This window comes from Aphelocoma coerulescens, chromosome 10 (assembly GCF_041296385.1).
Source record: "Aphelocoma coerulescens isolate FSJ_1873_10779 chromosome 10, UR_Acoe_1.0, whole genome shotgun sequence".
NCBI lineage: Eukaryota > Metazoa > Chordata > Aves > Passeriformes > Corvidae > Aphelocoma > Aphelocoma coerulescens.
In genome coordinates this window covers 19,949,295-19,976,434 of record NC_091024.1, presented here as the reverse complement: position 1 = coordinate 19,976,434, position 27,140 = coordinate 19,949,295, and the positions used below count along the sequence as shown (strand labels likewise).

Here is a 27,140-nt window from a genome sequence, read left to right as displayed (position 1 = left end):
TGCGGTGATGGAAAGGGAGCAATCGGCTCTCCGGCCTCTGCAGATGGAGAACCGAGTCAGGGCTTTGTGCCCTTTAATCTGCCAGAGGAGGGGGCACCACCTTCGGCTCCATTAAAATCAGGGCCTAAAGCCAGAGCGGGGCTTAGGCAAAGGGTGCTGGAATCAGTGAGACAGAATGATGTGACAGAACCAATGCACTCAATAAACTCATGCTAAAACTCGGCCTCTTCATCGAGAGGCGAGAGCAGGCAGGGAGGGGATGGGTTTGGAGACACCCTGCCCATCCAGGGAGCAGCTCCCGGGCAGTGCTGGGAGCGGGGACAGGGCTGGGGACACTGGGCGCTGTGCTCCCGAGGTCCCTGGGGAGGCTGACTGAGGGCAGAGTGTCCTTCCAGCCAGCGCCTTGCACAGGAGCACACCTGGGAGCTGGGTCTGTGCTGGGAAGGGGAGGTGCTCGGCTCTGACCTGGGGACAGGACCTTGGGCTGCGCCTCTGGCAGGAGCGGATAGCGTTGCTCACAAGGTGCCTCAGCAGCCGGATTTAACTGCTGCAGGTTTCGGAGGGCAGATTTGGGCTGAGAAGCCGGGGCAGAGGGGCCAGAGGCACACACGAAACCTGGGATCGCAGTGGGAGCGTTTCTCGGTGTGGGGCAAGGGACAAACGTGACCAAGGAACTGCAGAGGTGAGGAAAATCTGCTGCAAAATCACCTCCAAGCCCTGAGGGCAAACCCGAACTGCAGCTTGCCCTGCCCCGCTTCTCCTCCCCACTGCGGAGGGGAGACACTGAGCCCGGCTTTGGGTCAGCAGAGGGAAAGCTCCACCCTCATCCCAGCCACAGGTCACCCCAGCCAGGGGTGGAGGAGCCAGGAGCAGATGGGGAGGGGGTCCCTGGCATCCAAGTGCTTCCAGCAGAGAGGGGCTGCTCGTGTGTGCCAGCGCACCCCGTCCTGGGGCTATCCCTGCCCCAGCGCTGTGCTCTGGCCACCCTGGAGCCCGGCAGAGGGGTCAGCGCTGGCTCCTGGGATCCTGGCGTGGGCTGGCCTCTTCCCTCCCCTCTCCTGGGACTCCCGCGGTGCTGAAGGGAGCTGACCCACGCCAGGATCACTCTCTGGCCAACCCTCTGGGGCTCGGAGCAGTGGCTGCAGTGCTGGGCAGGGGAGTGACCCCAGGGGAGGGTCCTGCCTCAGCAGGCGCCAGCTCTGTCTCCAGCCCCCTTCCCTCTGGGAAGCAGAACTCCCGGCCAGCCTTTACCCCAGGCGTGATCCCAGCGCTCACTGCGGGGCTGCCGAGAAGCCAGCCCTGGCCCCTCCTGCCCCTCCCTGGGCTGCAGCCCCCTCGGCTTGGGAGCCGCTCCCACCCTGCCCCCCCGGGGCTGTGCTCCCGCTCCGGGCCCTTTTCCCAGGCTTTGGGCCCTTGTCCCAGGCGGGCACACGGCCACTGGCTGGGAGGCCGATGTGCCCTCGGTGCCTCTCCAGTCTCACACGGGTCTGGGCCCCTCAGTCCCTGCAGAGCAGCCCCGCTGGGCGCCCCGCTCCGGCTCCGGCTGCCGGGTGTTCCCAAGGCTCTGGAAAAGTCCCCGGCCACACGCAGGGGTGTGAGCAGTGCGGTGTCACCGAGGGTGCGGGAGCCTGGAGGAGCTCCCCGTTTGCTCTCTGCGCTCTGTGGTTTGGCCACGGCGGAGGGCACTGCCTTGTGCCCATCTCCCACATCCCAAAGGGATCCTGCTCCACAGAATAACAGGGATGCAGGGTGTGCTGACGGCTGTGCCTTGGGTGGCAGGGATGGGCCTGGCCCTGAGGCTGGAAGCCGTCTGGTGTTCTCTGTTTGAGGTAAAATACACTCCGATGTAGGGATTGCTTTAAAGGGGTGGCTCCTCTCTTACTCACGGCTGCCCTGGCAGGGAGGAAAAGACGCAATTCCCTTTTCCTTCTGGGTATTCCCAGGAGCACCTCAGGCTACCTGAGCTCACCAGCCCCGTGCCAGTGCTGGGGATCCCTGAACTGCAGAGGAGATGAAACCGGACTCGGCCAGGGCATGCACAGCCCCAGCCCCAGGTGGGCTCCCGGGGCCACCCCCGCGGCGTGGCAGGGTGTCCCTGCTGGTGGCTGTGACCGGGGCACAGCGCTCAGGGTCCTGCTCCACCACAGAGCTCGGGGAGGCTGCAGAGAGGAGGAAAAGCTTCTTTCCAAGAGCTGAGCCCCAGCCCGCCCCTCCCTGCGGCCCTGGCAGCACTTTCCCTCCTGTCTGGGGCTGGCTGGCGCAGGGGCCGGGCAATCCCAGTGCCCTGGGAAAGCACTGCCGGGAATTGCGCTGTTCCGCTGTCTCTGACACCCCAAAACGCCCCACAGGGTTGCAGGAACTGCGAGTCTGGGAGCTGCTGCCTCCCCCAAAGCCGGGGACTGCTCTTCTCTAGGGCACAGTCGAGGGGGGCAGCCAGGCCGGGCCAGTCCCCCCAGGCAAGGCTGAAATTCCCACGAATCCCAGCCCTGCCCAAACTGGGACCGGGCAAAGGGAGAGCCCAGCAGAGCTGCTGCTCCTGCCTTTCCCCACACCAGGGCATGGATCCTGAGGCTCTGTGGGGCGGGGAGTGGGGATGAGGGGGCAGACCCACCCTGCTGCTGGGCAGTGCCCTGGCTCTGGGGTCTGGGGAGGTTTTCCCCCATAGCTGGGTCAGCCCGGTGCCCTCTGGAGTCCTCGCAGGGAGACAGGGAGGCACCACCATGTGCTGAACCAGCCGGGCCTCCCAGGTGTGCTCTGAGAGCTCAAAACCTGCACTTTGTTCCAGTCCAACCCTGCAAGTTTACAAACCTTCTGTGAAAGTTTAAAAAGAAATGCTGGCTCGGGCAGGACTGACAGTCCATTCCCTCTGCAGTAGGAATGGCACGGGAAATAAAGAAGCCCGGCCTAGAAACCCATTCCAAAAGGCAAACCACACATTTTACTGCCCGAATTGCCTCAGGGAAACCCCAGGACAAGGTGACCCACCAGGAGTCACTGCCCAGGTGGGTTTGGACGGACGCCTGAGAGGGCCTTGCAGGAGTGAAAGGGAAACTCAGGCTGAGGCCAGTTTTACCTTCCCAAAACCCTTCAGCCCCTGGCCTTGGAGCCTCCTGCAGCTGCTCCCTCCTCGCTGTGTGGCTCCTGGGACAGTCCCTGTCCTGCTGTCAGGGCTGTGTCCTGTGCCCTGCCCTCCCCAGGGATCCCCCAGGCAGCCACAGCGTCCACGGCTGCATTGAAGGGATGGGTTTTGGTGCACACCTCTGCCAAACAACGGCCAGGTTTGTCCCTGGGCCTGGTGAAAGTTCAGGTGTGGGTGGAAGTTTTAAACTTCTGCTGGCAGGGGCTCAGGACAGAGAGCGTGTGAGGTGGTGAGCACCCTGCCCGAGCTCCAGAGGCACAGGAAAACAGAGGCACGGCAGGGCCATGGGCTGAAATGGGGTTTTTCCTTCTTCCAAGCTCGTCTCGTGTTGCCCGGAGTTCAGCGCGTGGAGCAGACAGCGAGGTGGAGGGGTGGGTTTTTCACGTTTTTATTTACTAAGGTTTTTATTGTGTGTTTTATATTGCAAACCCCACCCCTAGAACTCTTCCCCTCCCTTCCCCCCAAAAGAAAACAAAAAAGAGTAATAATAATAATCATCATAATAATCATAATAATAGTAATAAATATAGTTCCACCTACTGAGACAAGCCTAGTGTTGACTGGGGTCCAGTCAGAATAACTCAATGTTGGCTACTGCAGTGCTGAGAGCTGGAAACCCAAAGAAGATCCCCGAGGGAAGCAAAGCCAAGGAGGATGTCCCGCAGCGAGGAGGGGGCACAGCCGGGCAGCGCCAGCCCCGGGTGTCCCCTGAGTGGCCCCGGGGTGGCCGGGATTCGGGGCCAGAGCAGCAGCCGCGGGACAGGAATCCGGGAGGGCCGGAGCCTTTCCCCCCTGCCTGCCCAGCCCAGCCCAGCCCCACACGGAGCTCTCCAGGTGCTCGGCCAGGGGCCCTCTGGCACACACGGGGGGGAAAGGCTTGCTAAAAACCCCAAAAAACTGAAAAGGATATTGTGAGTCTTCCTTCTACCTCTGCGAACACGAGAGGGCCTGTGAGTCTGCTCCGGTTCTGTTCCAAGATGAAGCCGTACGTATTTGGAAAAGCAGGATCTAGAGGTTACAATTGTCACCTGCCACCAGCCCTGCGGGACTGACGTGTAAAACTAGGCTATAGATATATAGATATAAATATGTGTGTGTGTGTGCTGACACGGTGCATAAATAGGCTGCAGGTGTGGGTGGCTACCTAGAGATAGAAAAGCGGGTGTGGATATAGAGACAGCTATAAAACCTGTACAAACACACACACACACGCGCGCTCACCCTCCCGCCGCACTCACACGGACACAGCTGCATGGAGCCAGTAGAAAAAGCATCTCCAGAGTTCCCCTGACCCTTTAAGGAAGACCAAAGCTGATCACATCTGAATTCGGAGCCACCAAAGCAGGGCGAAGCAGGAGTGCCCAGGAATGCGACGTTCAAGGTGCAGGCACGTGGCAGAGTTCTGCGGACAGTTCGGTATAAAAACAACTGCCAGCCAGGGTCTGGGGGGGCAGGGGGAGCTGGGGGGCTCGGGACTGGGGGGAGGGGAGTTTTTGGCACTGCTGCGTGGAGTCCTGCGTCCCCCTGAGGGCTGGGGACAGAGGGAGGCTGGATGAGTCTCTGACGAGTGTTAGAAAAGTTGAGCACCTGACTCGGACAGTGAGGTGGCCACAGAGCCCGCCCTGGCCCAGGAAAACCCCAGACAGAGAGAGAGGAAGGATGAAGTGACACAAAAGGAGACGTCTGCCCTAGAGGTAAAGGCTGTGGCTTCTCAGCGCTGCCGGCCCCGTCCTGTCCTCGCCCCGCTGTGACTGCCCCCGCTCAGGGAGCCCAGACCCAGCTCCAGGCGCCCCAGCGTGCCCGGGGACGCTGCAGGGTGGCACGGGAAGCCCGCCAGGTGCAGGCTCTTATTGCTGGTGAAATCAAACAAAGGATTGCGGTTCCCCCAGCAGGGGACAAGCACAGACCACGGCTGGCCAGATTTCTGGGCTGATCTGGTTTTAAGGGTAAAAACAGAGTTGTAAATCTTGGCTGGGCACCGGAACTGTCCCGGTGCCTCGCACTGCCCTGGGCTGAGGAGGAGGAGGGCTGGGGACTGCACCCCAGTGCTCAGTCCTCGCTAGTTCTGCTCAGAGCAGTCACCCACGGGCACCGAGATGGCGAAGTGACAGAGGGGACGTTGATGCGCTGCCTCTCCCTTCATCCCTCCCGTGCTCTGCACACACCACGGAGAGGCTGCAGCCGGGGGCCTCCTGCTCGGCGTGCTGGCAGAGCCGGGGCTTCTCCCACTGCCCACATCCCACAGCACAGAGGGATCATCCCTGCCCTCCCCGTGCCTCACAGGGGATTGCTCCTTGTTCCCACTGGAGCATCGGTGCAGCAAGGGAGGGGCAATCTGTAGTGAGGCCCGTCCATCTCCTGGTCACCTTCATCTTCCTCAGCTGGAGTCCAGCCCAAACCTCAGCCCTTGGGAAATCCCTAGAGAGGTCTATAGGAGTGAACTCACCCCTTTCCCGGCTCCTCCGCGACCTGCTGAGCACAGGAGGTGACCTGGGATGGAGGGAGGGACACTCCTGGTGTGTGCTGGGCCACCCACGTCCCCCAGCCCCAGGGTCACGGCTGGGGCAAAGCTGAGGCCAACCAGGGCTCCAGGCCTGACCCCACAGCCCCTTCTATGGCCCACGTCAACCTCGGGTCTTTGTCTCAACAGGAAAACCTTTTTTGGTGGCTTCTATGGCTGCTCATTCACATGTTCCAGCTCAGGCACACGCCCCGGCTGTGTGTTACCTCGTTGGATTAAATTTGCTCGTATCCTTTTGTTCCATGTATTAAAATATTCTATAAAACCAAGTGACCAAAAATCTATAGCTCTAAGAATACCTGGTTATCTTCTTTTTTCGTTTTTTTTTCTTTTTTTTTTCTGTTGTTTTTCATGTGTTTTTTCCTTTTTGTTTCTAAGCACACTTAAACCTAAACAAAAGAAATGGAGAAAAAACAACCAACCAACCAAACAAACAAAAAAAAAAAAAGCGGGAGTGGCGCGGGGTGGGGGGGAAGGAAAGGAAAGAACTGCTCGGCGAACTCATCAGGAACTGAAGGGCAGGGCAGGGCAGGGCTGGCACGAGCAGCTGCCCCAGGAGTCCTCACAAATTGGAGGGCAGTTTGGACCTGACGGGCTCCAGATCCCCCGTGAGCACGATGGATTCCTTCCGCCCGCCCGCGGCCAGGGCAGCGGCGCCGGCCCCGAACACCAGCGGGTGTGGCAGAGAACCTGAGGACATCTGGCGCGGCAGAGTCACCCGCCCGGGGATGGAGCTGCACGGCTTCCCCAGGAGCCCGCTCCCGCCGCCGGGGAAAGGGGAGAAGCTGGAAACAGATTCTCTAGAGGAGTGAGGAGAGCTGTGGTGGCCCAGCGTCTGAGCCAGCTCCTGGGGTAGAGAGGGCTGGGACGCGGAGATCAGCTTGATGTCCTGGTTGAGGCGGCCCGGCGGCAGCGCGCTGCGCCCGGGCAGCGGCGGGGCCGGGGGGCTGGCGGGCTGCGGCAGCAGCAGCGAGCCCTGGGAGCCCGAGGCCCCCGCGGGGCCGCACTGGAAAGTTCTGCTGGCCACCGGGCTCTGACTGGGAGGACTAAGGCCAGAAGGGGTGTAACAGGGAGAGGCGACGCCGGGCTGCTGCAGCGGGGACGCGGAGGCGAAGGGAGGCCGCTCTTGGTGGAGCTGGGCTATCGTTCCAGTCAGAGATCCTAAAGCACTTGGATGTGTTTGGCACAGCGCTGCGGACGGCCCGCCCGAGGCCTGCGCCAGCTGGCTGAGGCTGGAGGATGGAGAGTTGGAAGAAGGAGGGTGTTGGAAGTGGTTCATCCCCACCAAGGTCCCACTGCCCGAGAGCTGCTGCGACTGTCCCCCCTGCAGTGGTCTCGTGCTGGGCTGGAACTGGTTCAGGAGGCTGGGGGGGGAGTTTGAGGAGAGCTGGGTGAGGGATGTTGATGGGGAGCCGGCCGTGGCTTGCTGGAAGTGCCCAAATCCACTGCTGGAGAGGGCTGGCGGCTGCTGCTGCTGCTGCTGTTGCTGCTGCGGCTGCTGCTGCTGCAGGGGCTGAGCCGTGCCGAGGGGTGACCCCGAGGGTGCATTGTGGAACTGGCTCAGCCCCACCGAGGAGGTGCTGCTCGGCCCCGGCTGGCCGGAGCCCCCCGGAGGGGATCCCACCTGGAACTGGCCCAGGCCAGCGGCGGCCGAGAAGCCGGCGAGCTGCTGGATGTGGAAGGACGAGGACGAGGGGGTCTCTGCGCCCGGCGTGTGCAGCTGGGACGGGGTGCTGGACGGGGAGCCCACGGCAGAGGGGCCGGTGGACGGGATGAGCGACTGGAACCTCTTCAGCTGCCTGGGGGTCTGGCTGGGCTGCTGGCCCAGGGAGCCCAGCACGGACACGGGCGGCCGGAAGATGGCCGTGGGCAGGCGCGGGTGGTGGGTCAGCGCGATGGCCACCGACGTGGTGGCGGCAGCGGCCTGCAGCGGGGCCTGGATCAGCGGCGTCCAGATGACCGGCGTGGGCGTGGAGGCGGCGGCGGCGGCGGCCTGCACGTTGTGGGCACAGTGAGCCATCTCCCGGTCGTGCTGCACGATCTGCTGGATGATCTCGTTCTCCTGGTAGTTGAACACCCCCGAGTTGAGGTCGTGCTGCACTTTATGCAGCAGGATGGAGTTCTTCTTGCCTGGGGAGGAAGGGAGGAGAGGAAGGGTCACTGTGGGGTGGCAGAGCACGGGGGCTGCCTCAGAGCTCCCTGCAGTGCCTCCCCGGCTGCCCCGCACTGCCCTCGGGGGATCTGGGCACAGCCTCTGCTCCAGCAGCGAGGTGACAAACACCACCTCTCCGTGGAACCAACAGCATCAGATCCCACAGAACCGTGTCCAGCAGGACACGCATCCTTAGGCAGTAAGCGTGGCAGCCTGGCAGCAAAGCTGATGGACTTGGAAGATTCCCATTTTGCACCTGAGCTTCCATAGAAAAAGAGAATGAAACCTCAAAAATATAAACCCAGTGAAGTCTTCAGCCACTCTCCTTCAGCTTCTCCTCATCTGTCTCGTGTGCCCTGGTCACTCTGGAGTCGAATACAGGGGTAAGGAAATTTCTCTGTGAGTCAGGACTTGATGATCTTGGAGTCTTTTCCAACCTGAATGGTTCTGTGGTTCTATTCTCTGACTTCCTGAGCTGGAAAAGCTCGGCTGGGCCAGGCAGGACCCTCAGGCATCCTGCAGCTCCCAGCTGAAGCTGGCTGTGCCCTTGGAGTGCCAGCTTTAGGGAATGTTCCAGCTGGATTCCCAGCCTGCAGCCAGAGGTTAACTCGGCTCTTTGCCCTCGCAATGGGCTGGAAAATGCGGTGATTTATCCAGCCTGGGAGTGCACCTGGCACTGGGGGGATGCATTCCCGGGCTGGGGGATAGAGCCAGCCAGGGCAGGGCCTGGCACCAGAGGAATCTCCTTTTGATGCCACCCAGCCAGCTCCCAGATCTTTATGATCTGGGGCACATCTAGATGACACCCAGATGGTTGGCTGGTTTTTCTAGTGCATGATGTAGCTTTTAAATGTGTAACAGATAAAAGAGGAAGAGTTTAAGGACATGCCTCTCACTCCAGCCAAATGGAAAATCAAACATCTGGCAGGAGAGAGCTGGGATGACACTCTGAAGAGGGAAGGTGGCACCCTGCTCTCCCAGAAAGCCACTCTGAGTCTTGGATACAACTCATTGAGTTCCAAATCCACCACCAGAAAAAGGTGGAACAATTCTCGCACCAATAAGGAGGAAAGTGTGAGACAGGAGGGAGATCCCAGTCAGTGCCACCGTGATGCTGGGAAGATGAAATGTGTTTAGTCCGTGCTGCAAAGCGTGGAAAGGACAGAAAATACCCCATGAGGAGCATCGGAGAGTAAGTGCAGCCCACTCAGCTCTTCTCAGGCCAGAGGTGATTCCGCAGCAGCCGAGGAGGGAGCTCAGGGACAATGGGAGCTGTTCCCAAGCGTTCCCTTGCAGACACGGATGTGAGGCAAGCCCACAGAGAGGAAGGAGCGATCCGAGTGTAGCTGCAGGTACTGCAGGAGCTCGCTGAGCACTCCTCCCTCCCTCCCCTTCTCAGGCCAAGCCTCTGTGCCCCGCAGAGCACAGGCAGCAGCTCCCGGGGCTCTGTGGGCAGGGCAGGGCTGCAGTGGCTGGGACGCTGCCGGAGCTCTGCTCCTGGATCTGCACCGGGGACGTGGCTGCTGTGGGGAGTGCGATGGGATGGGATCCATGGGATGGGATGGGATCCAAGGGATGGGATGGGATCCATGGGATGGGATGGGATCCAAGGGATGGGATGGGATCCATGGGATGGGATGGGATTGGGTGGGATGGGATTGGATTGGGATGGGATGGGATCCATGGGATGGGATGGGATCCATGGGATGGGATGGGATGGGATGGGATCCATGGGATGGGATCCATGAGATCTATGGGATGGAATGGGATGGGATGGGATCCATGGGATGGGATCCATGGGATGGGATGGGATCCATGGGATGGGACTGGGTGGGGTGGGATCCATGGGATGGGATCCATGGGATGGGATGGGAGGGGAGGGGATGGGATGGGAGGGGATGGGGTGGATGGGATAGGATGGGATGGGATGGGATGGGATGGGATGGGATGGGATGGGATGGGATGGGATGGGATGGGATGGGATGGGATCCATGGGATGGGATTGGGTTGGGATTGGATTAGGATGGGATGGGATCCATGGGATGGGATTGGATTGGGATGGGATTAGGATGGGATGGGATCCATGGGATGGGATTGGATTGGGATGGGATTGGATTAGGATGGGATGCTCAATGCTCAGCTGTTTAAACCTACTGCCAGTCACCCCCTGCACAAAAAAGGCAGAAAAGCTTTTGTTCCCCACTCAGAACAAGATCCTGGCCCGGGAAGGACATGATCCTGAAGGCAAACAGAGTTTGGAGCTGCCAAAGTCATTCCAGGGGCTGGAGCGCCTGTCTGTGTGTGTGCAGGAATTCTCCCGTGGCTGTTCCCTGTGTGCTGGGCTGCACCAGCACTGGGCACCCCTAAGGAGACAGATCCTGGTCCTTCCCAGGCCAGGCCAGCACAGGCAGCACCAGTGTCACCTCTACAGGGGCTCTGGCCGTGAGGGGCACAGGAGGTCACTGGGCACACAGGGAGCCATTCCCAGCCGGATTTACTAAAATCACAGAGAATGAGCACCCAAAGAGCTGCTCGAACACACTCAGAGACATGAGCTGCGTGTGGACAGAGAAGAGCCTGCCTGGCTGCAGCTGCCAGGGGAGGGAGGGGGAGCCAGCACTCCGGAATCCCGGAGGGACTCGGGCTGCAGCATTCCAGAGGCACAGAGGGGCTGCAGCTTGGCAATCCTGCCCTTCCTGGAGCTGAAGGGACAAATCCCAGCATGGGCCGGGTGCAGCTCCTGCAGCACTGCAAGGTCAGGCGGGGGCTGGGGACTCCCGCGGAGCTCAAAGCCGCCGCGGGGGGACAAAGCTGCTGTCCCGGGGCAAAGCCGGGCTGGGGGCACGGCCGGAGCACAGGAACGAGGAACAGCTTCCCAAAGCTCCCCACTCAGAGCCACCGCCCCGTGCTGCCGCCAGCGCTCCTCGTCCCAATCCTGCTGTCACCTGCCTGTGGCTCCGGGGGTGCTCCCTGGGCTGGCTCCAGGAGAAGCACGGGATAAATTCCCCCGGATGTCTCCCAGCTGCCCTCAGGGAGCCCCACAGCCGCCGGGTTCCCCGGCTGAGCACAGACCGTGCTGCTGCTCTCCAAACGTGCCTGGCGATTACTGGAAATGGTTGGATCAAAGCTCCTTAGGTTTGTGTCGAGTAGATGAAGTAGTACCAGTAAAAACCTTGGAATGGTTCTTTTTGTTGGTTTTTTTAAAACAGAACACTCCATTTTCCCTTTGAAATCACACTGCACTTCCCTGTTCTCCTGAGCCCAGCTTGCCTCTGTTAACTGTTTCATTAGATCACATTTTTCTCTTCTGTTTTGCCAAGAAAATATCAGATTTCTCCTCCACAGAAGATTACTGAAAATATTCTTCCAGCTGTGGGAGAGGAGTTTTTCAAAACCATTCTTCAACATTGTAATTGGTTGGCAAACTGGAAAAATTAATTGGCTTCCCCGTTCTAATGAATTGCCTCATGCACAGGATGTTTCCACGTGCCAGTATGAGCCTTGCTGGTTGCTTCTGGAGAGAATCCTGCCTCAGCCAGCCCTAAATGGGACAAACATTCCCTGGCAGGGCTGATTGAGGGGCTGCACAAGGCACAGAGCAGCAGCGGGGTGAGGAGTGGGACTGCTGCTGAGATTGCTGCTGAGATTATTCCTCCTCCTCATGGGACTGATGAAACAGTTCCAAACCCTTGTCCCTCCCTGGATTCCGTGTCCCAGCCCCCCCAGAAGGGAGGGGGATGCAGCTGATGAGTTTGGCTCTGGGTGACCCGCCGAGATGAGGTCCTGCCCCCAGCCAGGCTCAGTGACCCGCAGGGAGCCAGTGCTGTGTTCCTGCTCAGCCACGGGGAAGCTTCATCAGGAGAAGCCAAAAGGGCTCCTGCTGCCCTGCAATCCAATCAGGGACACCGAGTTTGTCCTCCTGGGACGTTTATCCTGCAGAAATTAAAGTGCTGGGCAGAGTGAGGTGCTGAGATAAACAAGGCACCCAAAATCACTGCTGGAGGCTCCGCACAAACTCACGGAGACACCCCGGGGCAGAGCAAGCATCTGCAACCACCCCAGGCCCCACCTTTGGAACACCCTCTGGCCTCTGAAAACTCCCTGCTCGCCTCCCTGCAGCAAGGGGCTAAATACAGGGGAAAAGGAAGATTTTTAGAGCCTTGAAGGCGTTCAGAGCAAAGCTCCTGGTGCTTTGAAGTGGAGGGGGGGGGGTATGTAAAATTATGGAAACGAAGAAAACAGATGTTGCTCCCCTAATTAAGAACTGCAAAGTCAGACTTCCCTCAACTGTAGATAGCACACAAAAGAACAGGGAGAAAGGCTCATGTGATTTCATAAGAGGAGCCAGCACTCAACAATAATTCTTCTATCAAACAATCCAAATTAGCTTCCCGTTGTTAAAATTCTGCCCAGGCACAGGGGAAATTAGCTGTGACTTTCTGTTCCTTTCTCCTTCCAGTTCTCCCTGAGCCCACTGGCTGCACTTTAAGAATTCAGGTCACTAAATTGCTTTCTGAATTTGCATGTATTTGAAATAATCTCATTTCACGAGGCTGCCTTCTGCCCTGGCCTGCTCCCAGCACACGGGCGCTTCTCTCAGCCCTTCACTCATTATTGCTGGGACCAAAGGCTGTGCTGGGATCCTGGCTGCACACCCCAGCCCCAGTCTGAGGGTCCGTGTGCACAGGGAAGTGAGCTGGAACAGGGAATTCCAAGTGATTCTTGACCTGCAGTGGATGGGGGGCCTTTTCCTGTTAGAGAAATGTGAAAATGGGATGGAGAAAGGCAGGTGAAGCCCGAGCTGCATTCCCTGCTGCAGGAAGGTTTCTGCTCGGAGCTCAAGGAGCTCTTGGCAAGGAGCTCAGCAAAGGCAGCTGGATCAGCTCTAGCAGATGCTCAGAACGCTTCCCAGCCCTGCTCTGGAAACTCGGAGTGACTCCCCCGAGAGCCTGGCTGCGTAAATCCATGGATGTGTGAGCTCTGACACCTCCAGGGCAGCTCCCTCTGCATCCTGCCCTTCCCTTTCTCCCTTTCTGGATCCTCTCGGCTCTGGGGGTCCCTTTAGAAGGGACAACTCCCTCCCCTCCCCAGTGGAAGCTTTCCTCCCCTCCCTGTACAGCTCAGGCCTGCCTCTGAGTGCTTCCCCTCTTCCACAAACCACAGCATCCCCCGAATCCGTGGTGTCCCTGTGGACAGGCAGAGCACAGCCCCGCTGCTGCAGGCCACACACACTGAATGATGTTACCCGATGAGTCTCAGCACAGCTACGCTCCAGACAAACAGAGCTCTTCCCCTCCCACTCTTCACACAGAGCTCTGCAGAATGAAAAAAAATGGAATATCCAGAGCTAGGCAGGCTGTGGCTCTCCATGGAGGGGTGAGGAGCTGTGGCACTCCTGAGGCCGGCGCTCCCTGGGTGCCCCAGGGCTCCCGGCTCTCGCTCATCCCTGCAGGCTGAAGCCAAGGGGTGCCTTCTCCTCGAGTGGCACCAGTGCCAGGGCCCTGCACGCCCTCCCCAGTGCCCTGCTGGGGCTGACAGCTGTGACAGGACGTGCTCTGGGACGCTCTGGACACGCTGGCACTGTCAGCTGCTGCTCTGAAGTGTGGGCTGGCTGCAGACAGCTCCTGGAGTGCCTTCAAGGCAGGGAAAGCCCCCAAGAGGAGAGGTGTCACTGGTGAGCAGGTCCTCCTTTGCGTCATTAAAAACAGGGTTGAAAATTATTCGTAAAGGTGCTGGAGTGGTAAAACGTTACCTGAGCAGGTGTTTTATCTCGATGCAGACAGCAAAGAGCAAGGCCAAGGTCAGGGATGGGGCTCCTGAGCTCTCCTCAGCACTCCCTGCTCCTCCCACTGGGGTGTCCGGGGCTGTTTTCCTTCTGCAGCCGCAGGGAGAGCAGGGCTGCCAGCTCCCCTAGCTGAGCTGGAGTCATTTACATTCCCCCAAGGCTGGTGAGTTACTGACACCTTTCCTTGGGCTAAGCACAGAACACTCCCGGTCTGGGCCTTGGCTTCCAATGAAAAGGAAATTCAGATGCTCAGTTCCTGCTGAAGGTCCAGGCTCCCACGCTGTGCTAGGGAGCATTTCCAGGTGTGATTCACCTGGCCCACCCCCCTTTCACACTCGGAGGGCCTTGTTCTCTCTGCTGAGCAAACCCAGATGCCCACACCGAGGCGGTGAAGGGAGAGGGTTTGCAGTCAGAGCAATGGACAAGTGGCACTTGAACTTTGCTTCCTCCTGCACAGTTACATTTGTGGTTTTTGAGGTGATGAGAGAGGAGCACCTGCGTGTCCTCTCAGGACTGGGGTAGGGAAGCTCACCTCGATTTGCAATGGAGCTTTGTGCCAAAGCTCACGCACTCGAGCACTGCACACCCGGGACCAAAGGCACTTTTCTCCTCTCATCACCTGCATCAGCAGCCTCAGGTAAGGATTGTCCCTGTGTCTCTATCTGTATTTATCTCCTGATGCCCAGACCGCCCTGCTCCTCCCAGCTGGGCAGCTCTGGGGGGGTTTCTCACCTGCCCATTGAACAAAGCCAGGACTTTATTTGGTTTCAGTGTAAAACTGCTGCTGAGCACACCTTGTTGGAGCTACTTGCATTCATCCTCATCTATCCCCACAATTCCCAAGGGAGCAGCCCCGAAACATCCCAGCTGCCCCTTTGGGAGCATCGTTGTCCCTGCAGAAGGGGTGAGAACTGAGGCTGGGGGCAAAGGCAGCACAAGGACAAGCAGGGAATGCGTGGCAGAGCTTGGCACCGCTCCCGGCTGCTCTCCTGCCTGGCTCACCGGGCCCAGGCCAGCCCTGCCCGGAGGCAGCACAGCCCAGGGATTGGTCAGGACTGGGCCAGGGGGGCTGCACACCCAACAGGATCTCGGCTGCACCGCTGCAGTCACGAGCTGGCAGGCCAAAAGTTTGGGAACAGCTTTTTTTGTGGCTTGTTTATAGACAAAGCTTTTAACATTTCTACCGCTGTAGTATCTCAAACAGACACCCTCATGCTGCAATAACATCATAAATTATATTCAGAGGCTGGAATTGTGTTGTCTTGGCTTTTCTTCGGTTTTTAGCATCTGCAGTGCCTGGAGGAAACTCGAGGCATCTTTAATCCTGACTTAACTGGGATCCTTGTATCAAAACACACGCAAGTGGCACTCCAAGTATACGCATTTCAAACCACGTGGCAGAAAATTCCTGAGGAAGAGGGAAACAACAACTTCCTCTGGCTTCTAGGAGGCTTTCAGCTCTTGCCAGCGCCCTTGCTGTGGGTGGGGAGCACCTGGTGCCAGGCGTTTCTGGGGTTTGTCGTGCACAGGAGCAGGGGAGAAGCACCGTCGCCGCTGTTCCCGAGCGCAGCCTGGGTTTGGCAGCACTCACCACCCGTGCTGGGCTCGCTTCCAACCAGCACTGAAGTGGTGGTGTTTTACAAGTGCAAATGCTTGGGAAAATCTAATTTTAAGCTCCAGTGGTCACTGGAAACCAGTTTCAAAGGCAGTCGGGAACAGAACGGTGTGAGTTACGTAACGGGGCACGGCAAACTGGGGCGCCTCACCAACGCTGCCAGACAGAATTACTCGCTGCAGGAGCCACAGCAGCACACCAGAACTGGGCACAGCTTTACAGCCTGGGCAGGAGCGAGGAGCAGGAGCAGACCTAATCAGGGACAAAATGGTCATTCAGCAGTGATCAGCCCAATTTCTCTGAGTGTCAGCCTGTGGAGCATCACGTGTAGGGCATTCTGCAGGCTGAGGAGTCCTCAGAGTCTGAAGTTACTCGGACTTAAGCAGGGCCACAGATCTTTGTAGCATCCCAGCCTCTGCCACTGCATGGAGATTAATCCCTTCCTGCCCAATCCAGGCAGGATGCTGGGATCAATTCCTGGCAGGAGCCGAGGTTCAAGGCTACACCTCAGCTCTTTGTCCAGGGGTCTATGTGCCTGACAGCTCCAAGCACAGCCCGTGCTCCTGCAGGAAGCCGTGGGAGCACAGACCGGGGGGCTCTGGCCCCTCTCCTGCCCTCCCCTCTGCCCACCCACTGCTTCCAAAGTGCTCAGCCCTGCCACGGGAGTGCCTACTCCCTCCTCCACCAGCCAACCCTGCTCCTGCTGCTGCACAGGATGAGCCCTTGCCTGCTCCTTCTGCTACCCACAAAGCTTAGGCCACGCTTTCCAAACCCCCCAGCAGCCAGAAACCAACCGCCCCCACATCTCTCCATGGGACTGGGTGGGCTGAGGTTTTCCTCCCTGCTCTCTCAGTGTGCAGGGGGAATATTGGATGGATCTTATCCTGGTACCAGAACAGGGACAGACCCTCCTGTACCCAGGGAGGCCTGGGCTTCCCCAGGACATTGTCACCTGGGCAGAAGGGAGCCAGTGACCGCCCCACCGCCTTGGAAAGAGGCTTCCATTTGCTTCCTCCTTGTGCACAGATCCTGAACTGGATGGGGCAGGAGCCAAAGTGCGGCCCTGCTTCTGCTCATCCCTGCTTTTCAGGAGCTGCTGTTGCTCAGCCTCAGTCCCCCAGAACAATTCCTGTGCATCCAGAGAGTCTCAGCAGAGCGCAGCCACCCTGAATTCCTTCAGCGGTCACACGCTGGCACAGAGCTGCTGCACTGCTCCTCCCGGGTGGTGCACATTCCAGAGGAAGGGAGGAAACGCCTCGTTTGTAAAGACAGGGAATTCCGTGGGATCTGCCAGCTCCAGCAGGGTGCCCAGAGCTCCCCTGGGCTCCGTGGGGCAATCCCAGCCAAGGAGTGCTGGGCACCACGAAGGGCTTCGGAGGAGCCATTTCGCAACAGTTCCGATGGAGAGTTAAGGGCACGGGCAGCTCTGAGGGTCAGTGCCGGGGACACCAGGGCCCGGTGACTGCGCTGTCTCGGGCCAGCAGCACGGCAGAAGGGAGGGGGCAGCGGCAGAGCCCTGCACCCACGGGGCTGCTGTTCCACGGGCTCTGTGTCACCGTCTGACCTGGCGCTGACATTCGCAGCTGTCTGCGCAAGGGGAGCTCTCCCGGGGAAGGAGCGCCTGAGGTTTTTGTGCTGGCTCAGAGTTTCCCGTGGATTTCAGCTCCGTGTGCAGGGGCACGGAGCACAGCACAGGATGCTCTGCCCACCTGATCCCGCAGCCCCAGAGGGCACCAGGCTGGAAAGCTGAGCAGCACTGAGCACCCAGACCTGCAGAGCCTGAGATAAAGCCAAGCTGGCCCATCCCTGCGCTGATGTCCCATTTTCTCCGTGGTTTGTGCAGCCCCACTGAAATAACCCAAGGGCTGGGCCTACTGCCACTTCCACCAGGGCCTCGTTAGGCTGGGCTTTGCCAAACCGTGTCTGCAGCTGGGAGCCTTTCCCTTAGGGGTCACACTGTGATGTGCAGCAGGTGATGAGGTGCACAGAAGCCGATGTTCCTGGCAGGAGAAGCCCCAGTGGCACTGCCGCCCTTGCTGGGATGCCAGCTTAGTCCCCAGCCCCTCTCCTCATCACCCTCCTGGGCCTCTGCATTGTGCTCAGAGCTCTGCCGAGCTTTCCATGCAGAAAGCAGTGGGAATGCAAGCACTGAGAAGGGATGGATCAGGAGCTGAGGGACTCAGCCTGGGACTCCAGAACACTCCTTAGCTCTGCAGCCTTCCTGCACAACCTCGCATAAGTCACTTCATCTCTCTGTGTTAAACACCTCTGGCTGTGGCCATGGATGGTATCCTGGTCTTTAGCTGGGGAAGAGACACCCACACAAGGATGTCTGCAGCACAGGCTGTGTCTGCCACAGGACAGGGAGCATCCTGGGATGGGCCACTGCAAGCTGTGACAACCACAGAATCCCAGAATGGTTTGGGTTGGAATGGACCTTAAAGGTCATCTAGTCCAGGCAGGGACACCTTCCACTAGCCCAAGCTGCTCCAGGCCCCGTCCAGCCTGGCCTTGGACACTGCCAGGGATCCAGGGGCAGCCACAGCTGCTCTGGGCACCTCACAGGGAAGGATTACCCCCAATATCCAACCTAAACTTACCCTCACTAGGTTTAGATTGCGGTCCTTGAGGAGCTGAAGCTGGACAAGGAGGGGCAGCCTGGGATCTCCTTCACTTCCCAACCCCAGCACAGAACAGAGCACCCAGCCTGGAGAAGGAGACTCTCCCCCTGTACTCACCAATCCTGTCCAGCCTGTCCAGAGCCACGGTCTCGAAGGCTCTCCTCATCATGGGGTACTCCTCCAGCACCTCGTTGAAGTTGTCCACGGACAGGGAGTAGAGGCGGCAGTAGGTGTCGGCACGCACGCTGGCTGTGCGCCGGCCACGGGTCAGCAGGCAGATCTCTGCGGGCAGAGAGGGGCTGAGACAGGGCACGGACACCAGCAGCACCCCCACACCCCTCACTGCACGGCCCCTCAGCCTGCCCTCCCACAGAAAACACAGCCAGAGGTCACACTCCGTGTGTGCACCCACACCTCAGAGTGCCGGGGGTCAGCGGGGCAGCTGCCGCGCACGGCGGCCCCTCAGGGGTTCTGCTGGCCCGGTTGGCCACACAAAGTTTGTTCTGGGGGATTATCAAAGGCAGCATTGTGCATTCACACCGGAGGAGTTGTGTTTCTGCAGCTCTTTGTGGGCACTGGGAAGGTCAAGCCTTGCTCTCATTGAGGCCAATTCTCTCTCGATTCATAGAGAAGCTCTGTGCTGATCTGTGCCCTTGGTGCCTGGCTGCTGTTTAGATCCCTGTACCTGGAACGTTTGTCTTTCCTTAGTTTGCAGAGATTTTCGTGTCTATGCCACAAGCACTGACAGGGAAAGCCACACCAGTGGCACCTCCCAGCCCTGGGTGAGTTTACAGCGCTGTCACCCCTCCTCAGCGCTCAGCCGGTCACGAGGCCCTGCACTCAGCCACGGCTCCTGAGCGCTCAGCAGAGCTCCCCAGCCCTGCTCCTGCACTGCTTACACAGAGCCCGGGCAGCTGGGACAGGCACAGAGGGTGTGCGCTGCTCAGTGACAGCACCCTGCTCCCCGTGGGTGCCGGGTGCCCATCCACCTGCCCCATTCCTTGGATCCGTGCTAAGCCCACCCACAGCAGCACCCCGAGGCTCTGAGTGTGCTCCCAGGCTGCTTCCCCGAGGAGGTGATGCTCAGGGGGTGTGGGGAGCTGTGGTGGAATGAACGCCATGGGCAGTATCCATCCTGTCTGTCAGTCAGGGTACCCTGACCCCAACCCTCCCGCTCCAAACCCCTCGCGCTGCAGCGAGGGGCAGACAGGCTGCTTCACAGCAACCAGGAGCAACAGGAGCGTGGGAAATGCATAACAGGAGTTTTTTAGAGGGAAGGCCTCCCAGAAGGGAAGGCAGGGCAGGTTTTGCTCTGCCTCCCCTCAGCAGATCATCAGAGGTGCTGCAGTCAGAGCTCATGCTGCAGCCTGCCTGGGGCTCTCTGGCAGGAGAGGGGGCTTTGTGTTACTCATGAGAGCAGTGCCCGAAACCCTTCCCAGCCTCCTGCTGGTCCCACTGCTCCAGAGCTCTGCTGCTCACACATTCTGCCTGCCTGCTGACCACCAGGGCACTTTGCTGAGCCACAGGCAGGGCAGGTGAGGCACTGTTTGTCCCTCCCCGTTTATCGTGTGGTCGATGCCAGACAGCAGCAGTAGGACTGTGCCTGCAGAACTGAGATCAGGCCATTTTTTACCTTTAGGTTCTCAGCTTCACCCATCTGTCAGAAGGAAATGAACCCACAAGGCCCAAGTTTCCCTGCCACATTTTGCTGTTACTTACGACCCAGCCTCTGCAGTGCCCACCTCCCCCCGCACCGTCCCCTCTCTGGGAAGCTGTGAGGCTGCCAGAGGTGGAGGAGGAGGTGCTGGCCATCAGTCCCACGTGGATCCAGGCTGACTTAAGGAATGCCTGGGAGCAGCAGTGGTGTGCCTGTGGGAGGGCGAGTGACTATGACTAGCACGCACCTCCGAAGTAGGAGCCATCGGCCAGCTTGGTCTCCTTGTTGCCCTTGGTGAGCACGCTGACCACGCCGTGCTGGATGAAGTACATCTTCTTGCCGATGGTGCCCTCCCGGATGATGTAGTCCCCGGGCTGGAACACCTCGAACTTCAGCTTGGTCAGCATGGACGTCACGAAGTTGGGGTCTGCGTTGGCAAACAGGGGCATGGAGGCCACCAGCTTGCGGCAGTTGAAGTTTATGATTTCCTGACCACGTGCGGTGGAAAGGAGAGAGAGAAGGAGGAGGGGACAGGGAGCAGAGAAGACACACGTGTGGTTAGCCAACACCTCATGAAGATCCCCCGGCTGACCTGTGCGTTGAAAGCGGGATAAACCCGCTGCGCCTCAGCCTGGCTGCCCTGGTGCAGCTGCACGGGCTCTGGGTGCTCTGAGCCCCTCTGCTCACTGCCCTCGCCCCTCTGCCTCCCCCAGCAGCAGCACTCAAACCTCCCAAACGCAGCATCCCCGTTTCTGCAGGACACCCTGGGCTGCGAGGGAGCACAGCAGCGGTGAAATGCTGTCTGACAGAGCCCGGGGCTCCTCTCCAGGCAGGTGTCATAACTCAGCTCGGCAGCCCCTCGTTCTCTGCTGCCCTTGCTTGTCAATGAGCTGTCAAACAGCACAAATGTGCCCAGGAGGAGAATGACCCCGGGCAGACGGGGACAGTGCCAGCAGAGGAGGGACAGGTGCTCACCGGGCGCCGGGCAGGAGGGGCTGCATCGCCAGCCCAGCTGAAGAGGGGCCAGCCCAGCTGAAGAGGGGCCAGCTCAGCTGAAGAGGGGCCAGCCCAGCTGAAGAGGGGCCAGCCCAGCTGCGCAGCTGCCGCCACCCCTGGGCCGTGCCTCCCCCGGGGCTCCGTGTCACTCGCAGGGGTGACAGCTCGGGAGCTGCTCCGTGCCAACCCCCCAAACGCAGCACAGCACGCCATGGGAACAGGGACAACCGGAGCGGGAAGAGGGAGAGCTGGGGAAGCATCTGTCTCCCCCCACGGAGGTTTCAGAGGGGTGCCCTTTGAGACTCTGGCAAAACTCGTTTTAAATTCTGGCTGGCACTCGCTCAGCTCTTCTCTCTGCCGCCACATTGCTGTGGGGGAAGACAGAAGGCAGGGCCCCTCTGGAGCCCGTGGGTGACACACTGGTGACACGCCCGGGACAACCTGCACGGCCAGGCTTCAGCTGGGGAGGAAAGGGGGCTTCTCCGAAGGCTCCTCCTTCCTCTGACTCCCCCTCTCGCGGCTGATGGAATGGGCACGGATGAGGCCGGCACTCCGTGCCGAGTTTCAGCCAAATACACGAGGTGAGAGCGTGCTGAGCCACCGGCCCAGGAGCTCCACAGCTGCCAGAGGCGCTGGCAACGTGCCCTGCCCGTTCCCTGCCCCCTTACCTCGCGCAGGGGCTCGCTCAGCTCCCCCAGGATGCTCTCCTCATCAAACATCTTGCCCTGGTAGCGGTGCTCGTAGTAGTCGTGGATGCGCTGCCGCATGTCGGCGGGCAGCTTGTGGAAGGACATGTACTGCTCCACCTGCTTGTACTGTGGGGAGACACGGGGGGCAGGGGTTAGCAGCACGGGCCGCGCTGGGGCTGCTCACGGGCAGCGTGTGCTGGACCTGCTCCTTCACCTCCAGCAGGGACATGTGGAGCAGGAGGCAGCGGCTGTCTGCTCCGCGGGGAGTGTGCGGCCTCCGTTTTGTACTCCCCAGATGGCTGCCCCATGTTTTAACCTTAAAGCCATCCTCAGCCGGGTACCCTGTGGGACGGCTGCTCGCTCCCCGCTCTCCCCTCCACGCACAGCCCCAGCTGCGAGCAGGGCTGCGTCAGGAGCGCCCGGCCGGGCATCTCCTCCCAGCAAACCGCGCCCAGCGAGGGCAGTGCGGGGTGGGAGCGGCAGAGTCCCAGAGCCCCCGGGGAAGGTTTTTCCATGGCACACGGCAGGACAGCGGCCAGCTGCGCTCCAGAGCTGTCACAGAAGCGCAGCCCCTCAGGGCCCGTGCCAGGGGAAGCACAGAACCTGCCCTGGGTGTGCGCTCACAGCCAAACCCAGGGCACAGCCGGGATCAAATCCCAGTTATTTGGCTGAAGCTGCAGGACGCAGCCTGCTGCTTCTCTCCTCTGTGCTCCTGCCTGCCCTGCCACGATGGCACCTTTGCTTTCCCATGACCTTCTTTGCTGCCCTTGGTTCCTGTGCCCGTGCACCCACCCTAACCCATGCGTATTCTCACCTGATGAAAATTCTCCGCGGTGTCGGTGCGAGGGGGTACAAGGGCACGCTCTGACTGCCGGCAGAGCAGCTTTGGGGTGAGTGGTGCTTCGTGTGAATAAAGGACACCTCCCCAGGGGCCAGGGCTGTGCCAGCGTCCTGCTGCCCTGCAGGTGCTGCAGGACAAGGTGTGTGCAGGGAATGGCCGCGCTCCCTTCACCGGTGGCAGTCCAGGACACGAGCCTGAGTGTGTCCTGTGCTAAATGCCGACCCTAGGACTACGCTGCTCCTTTGCCAGCCCTCCTTCCCCTCTTCTCCCTGATCAGCAGGTTCCTGAAGGTCCCTTTGGTGCAGCTGGAGCTGGAGAGGCTGATCAGTGAGGTCGTGCTCGTCACAGCCCCGGGCGCTGCTCCGGGGACAGCCTGTGCTGGCGCTGCCACCCCCATCGGCACCACGCAGGAGAGGGCATCGCTCCAAGGGGCCAGGGTGGCAGAGGGGACACTCAGGGCTTCCTGGCATTCCCAAAGCACAGGAGCTGCCTGGAAATATTCCTGATCCCTCCAGCCTGACCAAAGGCAAGGGAGCCACCAGGCCCCCCTGGCACTGACCCCTGCCCTTGGTCACCTGTGTAGCCCAGGCTGTGCTGGGACTGGCTGCAGCAGCACAGGATGTGCTGGGTGCCCGGGGGAAGCCAGGCAGGAAAGGGATGGGAAACAGCAGCTCCCTGGTGGGCAACTCACCCACAGAGCATTTTGGAGCTTGCGGTCTTCCGAGCAGCAAGTCACAAGGTTTGCAGCCCATCTCCCCACAGATGTCTCCTGCTGCTGGAGAGGCTCCGCAGCCCGAGACACCCATGGGAGCTGGCAAACCGGGCACAGGACGTGCGGGACTCTCACCACAGAAAGGGAAGTCATCAGGCATGAGCTTCTGCTGACTCAGGTTTAGTAATTTCATCTAAAATCCACAGAGAGTTCTGCCTGCTTTAATGCTGCATTTTTGTTCAATAAATGATTTGCCAAAAATATCCCCCGACACTCTCGGCTGTAGTGCAGTGGCTGAGCTGGACACTGACCAGTGTCACCAGGTGCCTCTCTTCCCCTGCTGCAGCCCCTGCCCCTCTCCCCTCCTCTGCTGCACTTGCTGTCCATCTTCCACTGCCCTTTGCTCCCTGGGAAAAACATCCCCACACTCCAAGAATCGCCCAGCACGGGCTGGATGGGGTGACTGGGACTCTGCTTATTCACCACAAACGTGGATTTATGGCTTTGCAACAAAGAGCAATAAATTACTGCTCTGCAGAGTCCCCTGCCACGCTGTCCCCAGATAAGGCTCCCAGGGAAAGCAGGACAAATTTACCTCCCCCCAAATAATGGTGCTGCTTCTGACCGCGAATGAAAATCAGGGTTATAAAAGCAATCTGTGAAATAAGGAACCATCACTCTCTGTCATGGTTAAGGAGAGGAAGATCTTGTCTCTCCTGCCTCTGCTGGTGCTCCCTCCTCTCACCCACGAGGGTTTTGGGGCCCTCGGCTCTCCCTTGTGCAGAGATGGGGTCAGAAATGAAAGCATCGACCCCTTCTTGCCATGTTTGAGGGACTGAAGATTCACTGGGGTGCTCCCCCTTCCCTTGGAGCTGCTGCAGGCCCCACTCCTGCAGGGTCAGGCAGATGATGCCATGCTCAGCTGGCCCTCTCTAAAGCCACTTGCTGTCCCTTTGCTGCCTTTCAGCCGTGGCCAGGCCTCCCTGACAGCCGCTTCCCCTCCTCCCTCCTCCTCCTCCTCGCCTGCTCAGCCTCCCACTTGTCTCCCTGTCCCCAGCCTGACCTGTGCTCAGAGCTTAGTGGCCTCTCTGGGTTCAACCAAAACCACTCATTTAGGAATTATTTAAATCTCTCTGAAGACAATCGAGCCCATTTAAATCCCAGCTCATTTTCTTAAGTCTGTTTTTCCTCAAATAGCCCTTGAAGGAGGTATTAATATATCAAAAGGAAACCGTTTGGCTGAGTATTTTTGCTTCTATAGCTGGCCACTTTCCCTCCTGCCTCACCACCTCCCTCCCCTCCTTCCAAAGCTCCGATCACTCACAGCCCAAAGCCAACTAAATACGTTTAACTCCTTCCATGCCCTCACACCTGTCAGGGATCCTCCTCTCTCTGGCAGGGATCAATCACTGAAGAGGCTCAGCCGTTCCTTGCCCCAGTTCTGAATGTGGAAACCACCAGGCACAGGGGGGATTGTTGGGGTGTCCCGTGCAGGGCTCCATGATCCCTGAGGGTCCCTTCCAAGCCAGCACATTCCGTGATCCTGGCTCTGCTCGGATCCTTCCAGGATGAGGCTGAGATCATTGTGGCACCGGGTGTAATTCCAATCACAAACATCTCCGTGTCTGGACCCCAGGGAAGTGACCAGAGATGCGCTTGTGGAAGGAGAAGGAGGCTGCAGCAGAGCATTCGCAGCTCAGGGAAGGACTGTGGTGCTCTGGCAGCAGGATACCCCTGGAGCTGGGTTAAGAGCCACCCTGCCCGGTGCTGGGGCTCTCCCAGGTGCATCAGTGCTCCGCAGGGGAACCATCAGCTCGTGGGATTCACCGCGTGGAGGGTCCTGACAGGACACAGGGGAATCTCTGTTCTATTTCCCCTGATGTCTGGTCAGGAGCCAAACAGTGAAACTCCCCAGCACTCAGGAATCGTCAGACCCACAGAAACGCTGAGTTCTGGGGTTCTGGCTCTCTTCAGCCATTCATATTGCCACCCTCAGGATCTAGTCTATGATCTACATGTGACTCCACATGCTCATTCTCGTGGAGCTGCAGGACTGCTGAGGGGCTTCAGGGAAGAACAGAGGAGTTCTGGGACACAATCTGGGAGCTACCTCCATTCTGGAAAGGCCTGATGTGATGTCCTGGTTGTGACCCTTTCCAAAGGCTGGATTAATTAATTCCTGTACCACGGCCCTCGATCGTTTTGCCACCAGAAAATGAGTTTTAAGTGTCCCTTCCTGGAAAAGCTGGGACACTTTTCCCCTTACTGCACGGTACCTTTGGGAATTGTCAGGCTCCTGATCTCTTGCTGTGGCACAGAGACTTCCTGGAGCTTTTCTCCCACTTTTCTCCAACATTCCTTGCCCTGGGGATGGCCGTGAGTTGCCTCCCCCTGCTGAGCATCAGCTCCTGTTCAGGCAGGGATTGTGCCTCGGACAATCCCACTGCTGGGCTGGGAGATGGCACCGGACTGAGCAGGATGAATAAGGAGCCTGATGAAGCCCCTGTTTGCCTCCAGCCATCTCTGCTGCTCGGGGTTCTGAGGAAAGCAGATCCAGGAGCTGTGGGACAAATCCCTCTGCACGAAATGTTGTGGGTGCCGAGCCCGAAGCTCTAATCCTGCACATCCCACAGGAATGCAATACAGACAAACCTGCACGTCGTGGCTATGGGAAGAGCCTGTTTCCCCTGGGAATGGCCCCTGAAGGCAATGCCTGGCTGGGCTGGACAGGCCACATCCTGCCATAAGGCACCAGGCCAGCACAGGGCACTTCTGGCCACGGTCAATCCACCTTCAGAAACACCACAGGACACTGTGGAGATGTCAGGTCACTGGAGCCACACATCCAGAGTGGGACGGGGAAAAGGGACCAGCAGTGCTCTGCCCAGAGGAGCAGAAGGAGGGAGACGAGGTGAAATGTGCCCCCAAGGGCTGGAACAGGGATGGGGGAGCAGCGAGGGTGCAGCGAGGGATCGGCACTGCTGGGAGCAGCGGGACAGGCAGCTCTGCGGGAGGCTCCGCGCGCCGCAGCATCAGCTCTTCATCCATTTATTATTTATTTACTAACAGCTCGAGTGCCAAAGCAGGTTCCCAGACTGATAACGAAGTCTGCAGTCCCCTCGGTGGGACGGGAAGAGCTGCCGAGGCGGGGACATTCCCTTGCCATGGCAAGGCAGGCAGCCCCAGCTCGGAGCAGGCGTCACTGCTCCGAGGGGCAGAACGACCCGTGTGCCTTCCAGGCCCAGGATGGAGGAGTCAGAACCTGGGCTGTAACTCCCCCGTTTCTGACATGTTTTACAGCTTCAGAACGGGCCTTCTAAACCACGTTTAAGGCCACCCACGAAATATTCTCCTGCATGAGCAGGAACTACTCAACCCCAGTGCGGGTAAGGCAGCTGGCACCCCAAGGCATTCTGAAAAGAAGCCATGAGGTTTTCATTGAGCAAACATTTCTGTTTTATAACAACCCAGGGTTCTTTCAGGGAAAGGATTAAATAACCCTAAAACAGCTGATACGATTTCTGAGTTTCTGGCTGAGGTGAACAGCTCATTGTTTATAACACCCCATTACCTGCAGGGAACTGCCCCAGGGCAGTGCTGGCACCCGAGGCCACGGCACAGCAGAGGCCCAGACACCTCACCGAAGGACATCACTTATCAGCCTTGTTATCAGCCCCAGCTGCTGGACTGCCAGGGAGGTGGGACACAGCACTGCTCAGGCCATCTCTCCACAGAGGGAACAAAAACCCGGTGCAGGCACGACAGGATAAAGCTGGGCTCTCCAAACTTTTTCCAATTAGGAAATTTGATTGCATTCTGCATTTGATTAAGTGCTGCAAACACCTTTAATTTCTGGCGTGCTGCACTCCCTGCCCTCTCCTTCACACACATTACCCAAGGAGTGAGGGAGCTCTGCAGCTCCACAGCGGGTGCTGGCTCAGGAGGAGACTCCTCCAGAATGCCCGGGAGCTCCAGGAAAGTGGGAATGATCCCTAAGAACTTATTGGTGACCAGTCCTCTTGGGAATGCCCTTTCCAATCCTGCCCAGAGTGGTAAAGGATGTGAAGTTTCCCCCCTGGCAGCAGTGGAATCCTGGCAGTGTGTGCCCGCCCAGGCTCCCGGAGTCACCGCAGTGTCTGTGTCCCCCAGGCTCAGCCAGCTCCGGAGCCCCAGCGCTCACCCCAGCTCCAGCACAGGGTTCATGAGCTCTGCTGGCAGGGGGTGCTCATCAGCAGGGCACGGGGCCAGGCTGGTGTGGCTACCCAGGAGCCCAGGCAGGATCTGTGCCCCAGCTCCCTGCACGAGCTCATGGGGAGGCAGCTCAGAGCAGCCCCCAGCCCACCGAGGGCAGTGAGGGCTCCTCTCCCCCGTGCTGGCTCTGCTCCAGGTGCCTCAGGGAGGAGGAGGAGGGC

At 59.3% G+C, this 27,140-nt stretch overlaps 1 protein-coding gene across 1 annotated transcript in view; it reads right to left on the bottom strand.

Annotated features, from left to right (window-relative positions):
* Nucleotides 1–6,222: 6,222 nt before the first annotated feature.
* The window catches only part of HCN4 (hyperpolarization activated cyclic nucleotide gated potassium channel 4), a 91,599-nt gene continuing 70,681 nt past the window's right edge, over nucleotides 6,223–27,140 (bottom strand). Inside the window, exons 5-8 of the mRNA XM_069025777.1 lie at nucleotides 21,155–21,301; nucleotides 19,738–19,978; nucleotides 17,951–18,115; nucleotides 6,223–7,790 (exon numbers count right to left, since the gene is read on the bottom strand). Of these exons, the coding sequence (XP_068881878.1) occupies nucleotides 6,223–7,790; nucleotides 17,951–18,115; nucleotides 19,738–19,978; nucleotides 21,155–21,301 (2,121 nt within the window). The remainder of the gene's footprint in view (nucleotides 7,791–17,950; nucleotides 18,116–19,737; nucleotides 19,979–21,154; nucleotides 21,302–27,140) is intronic.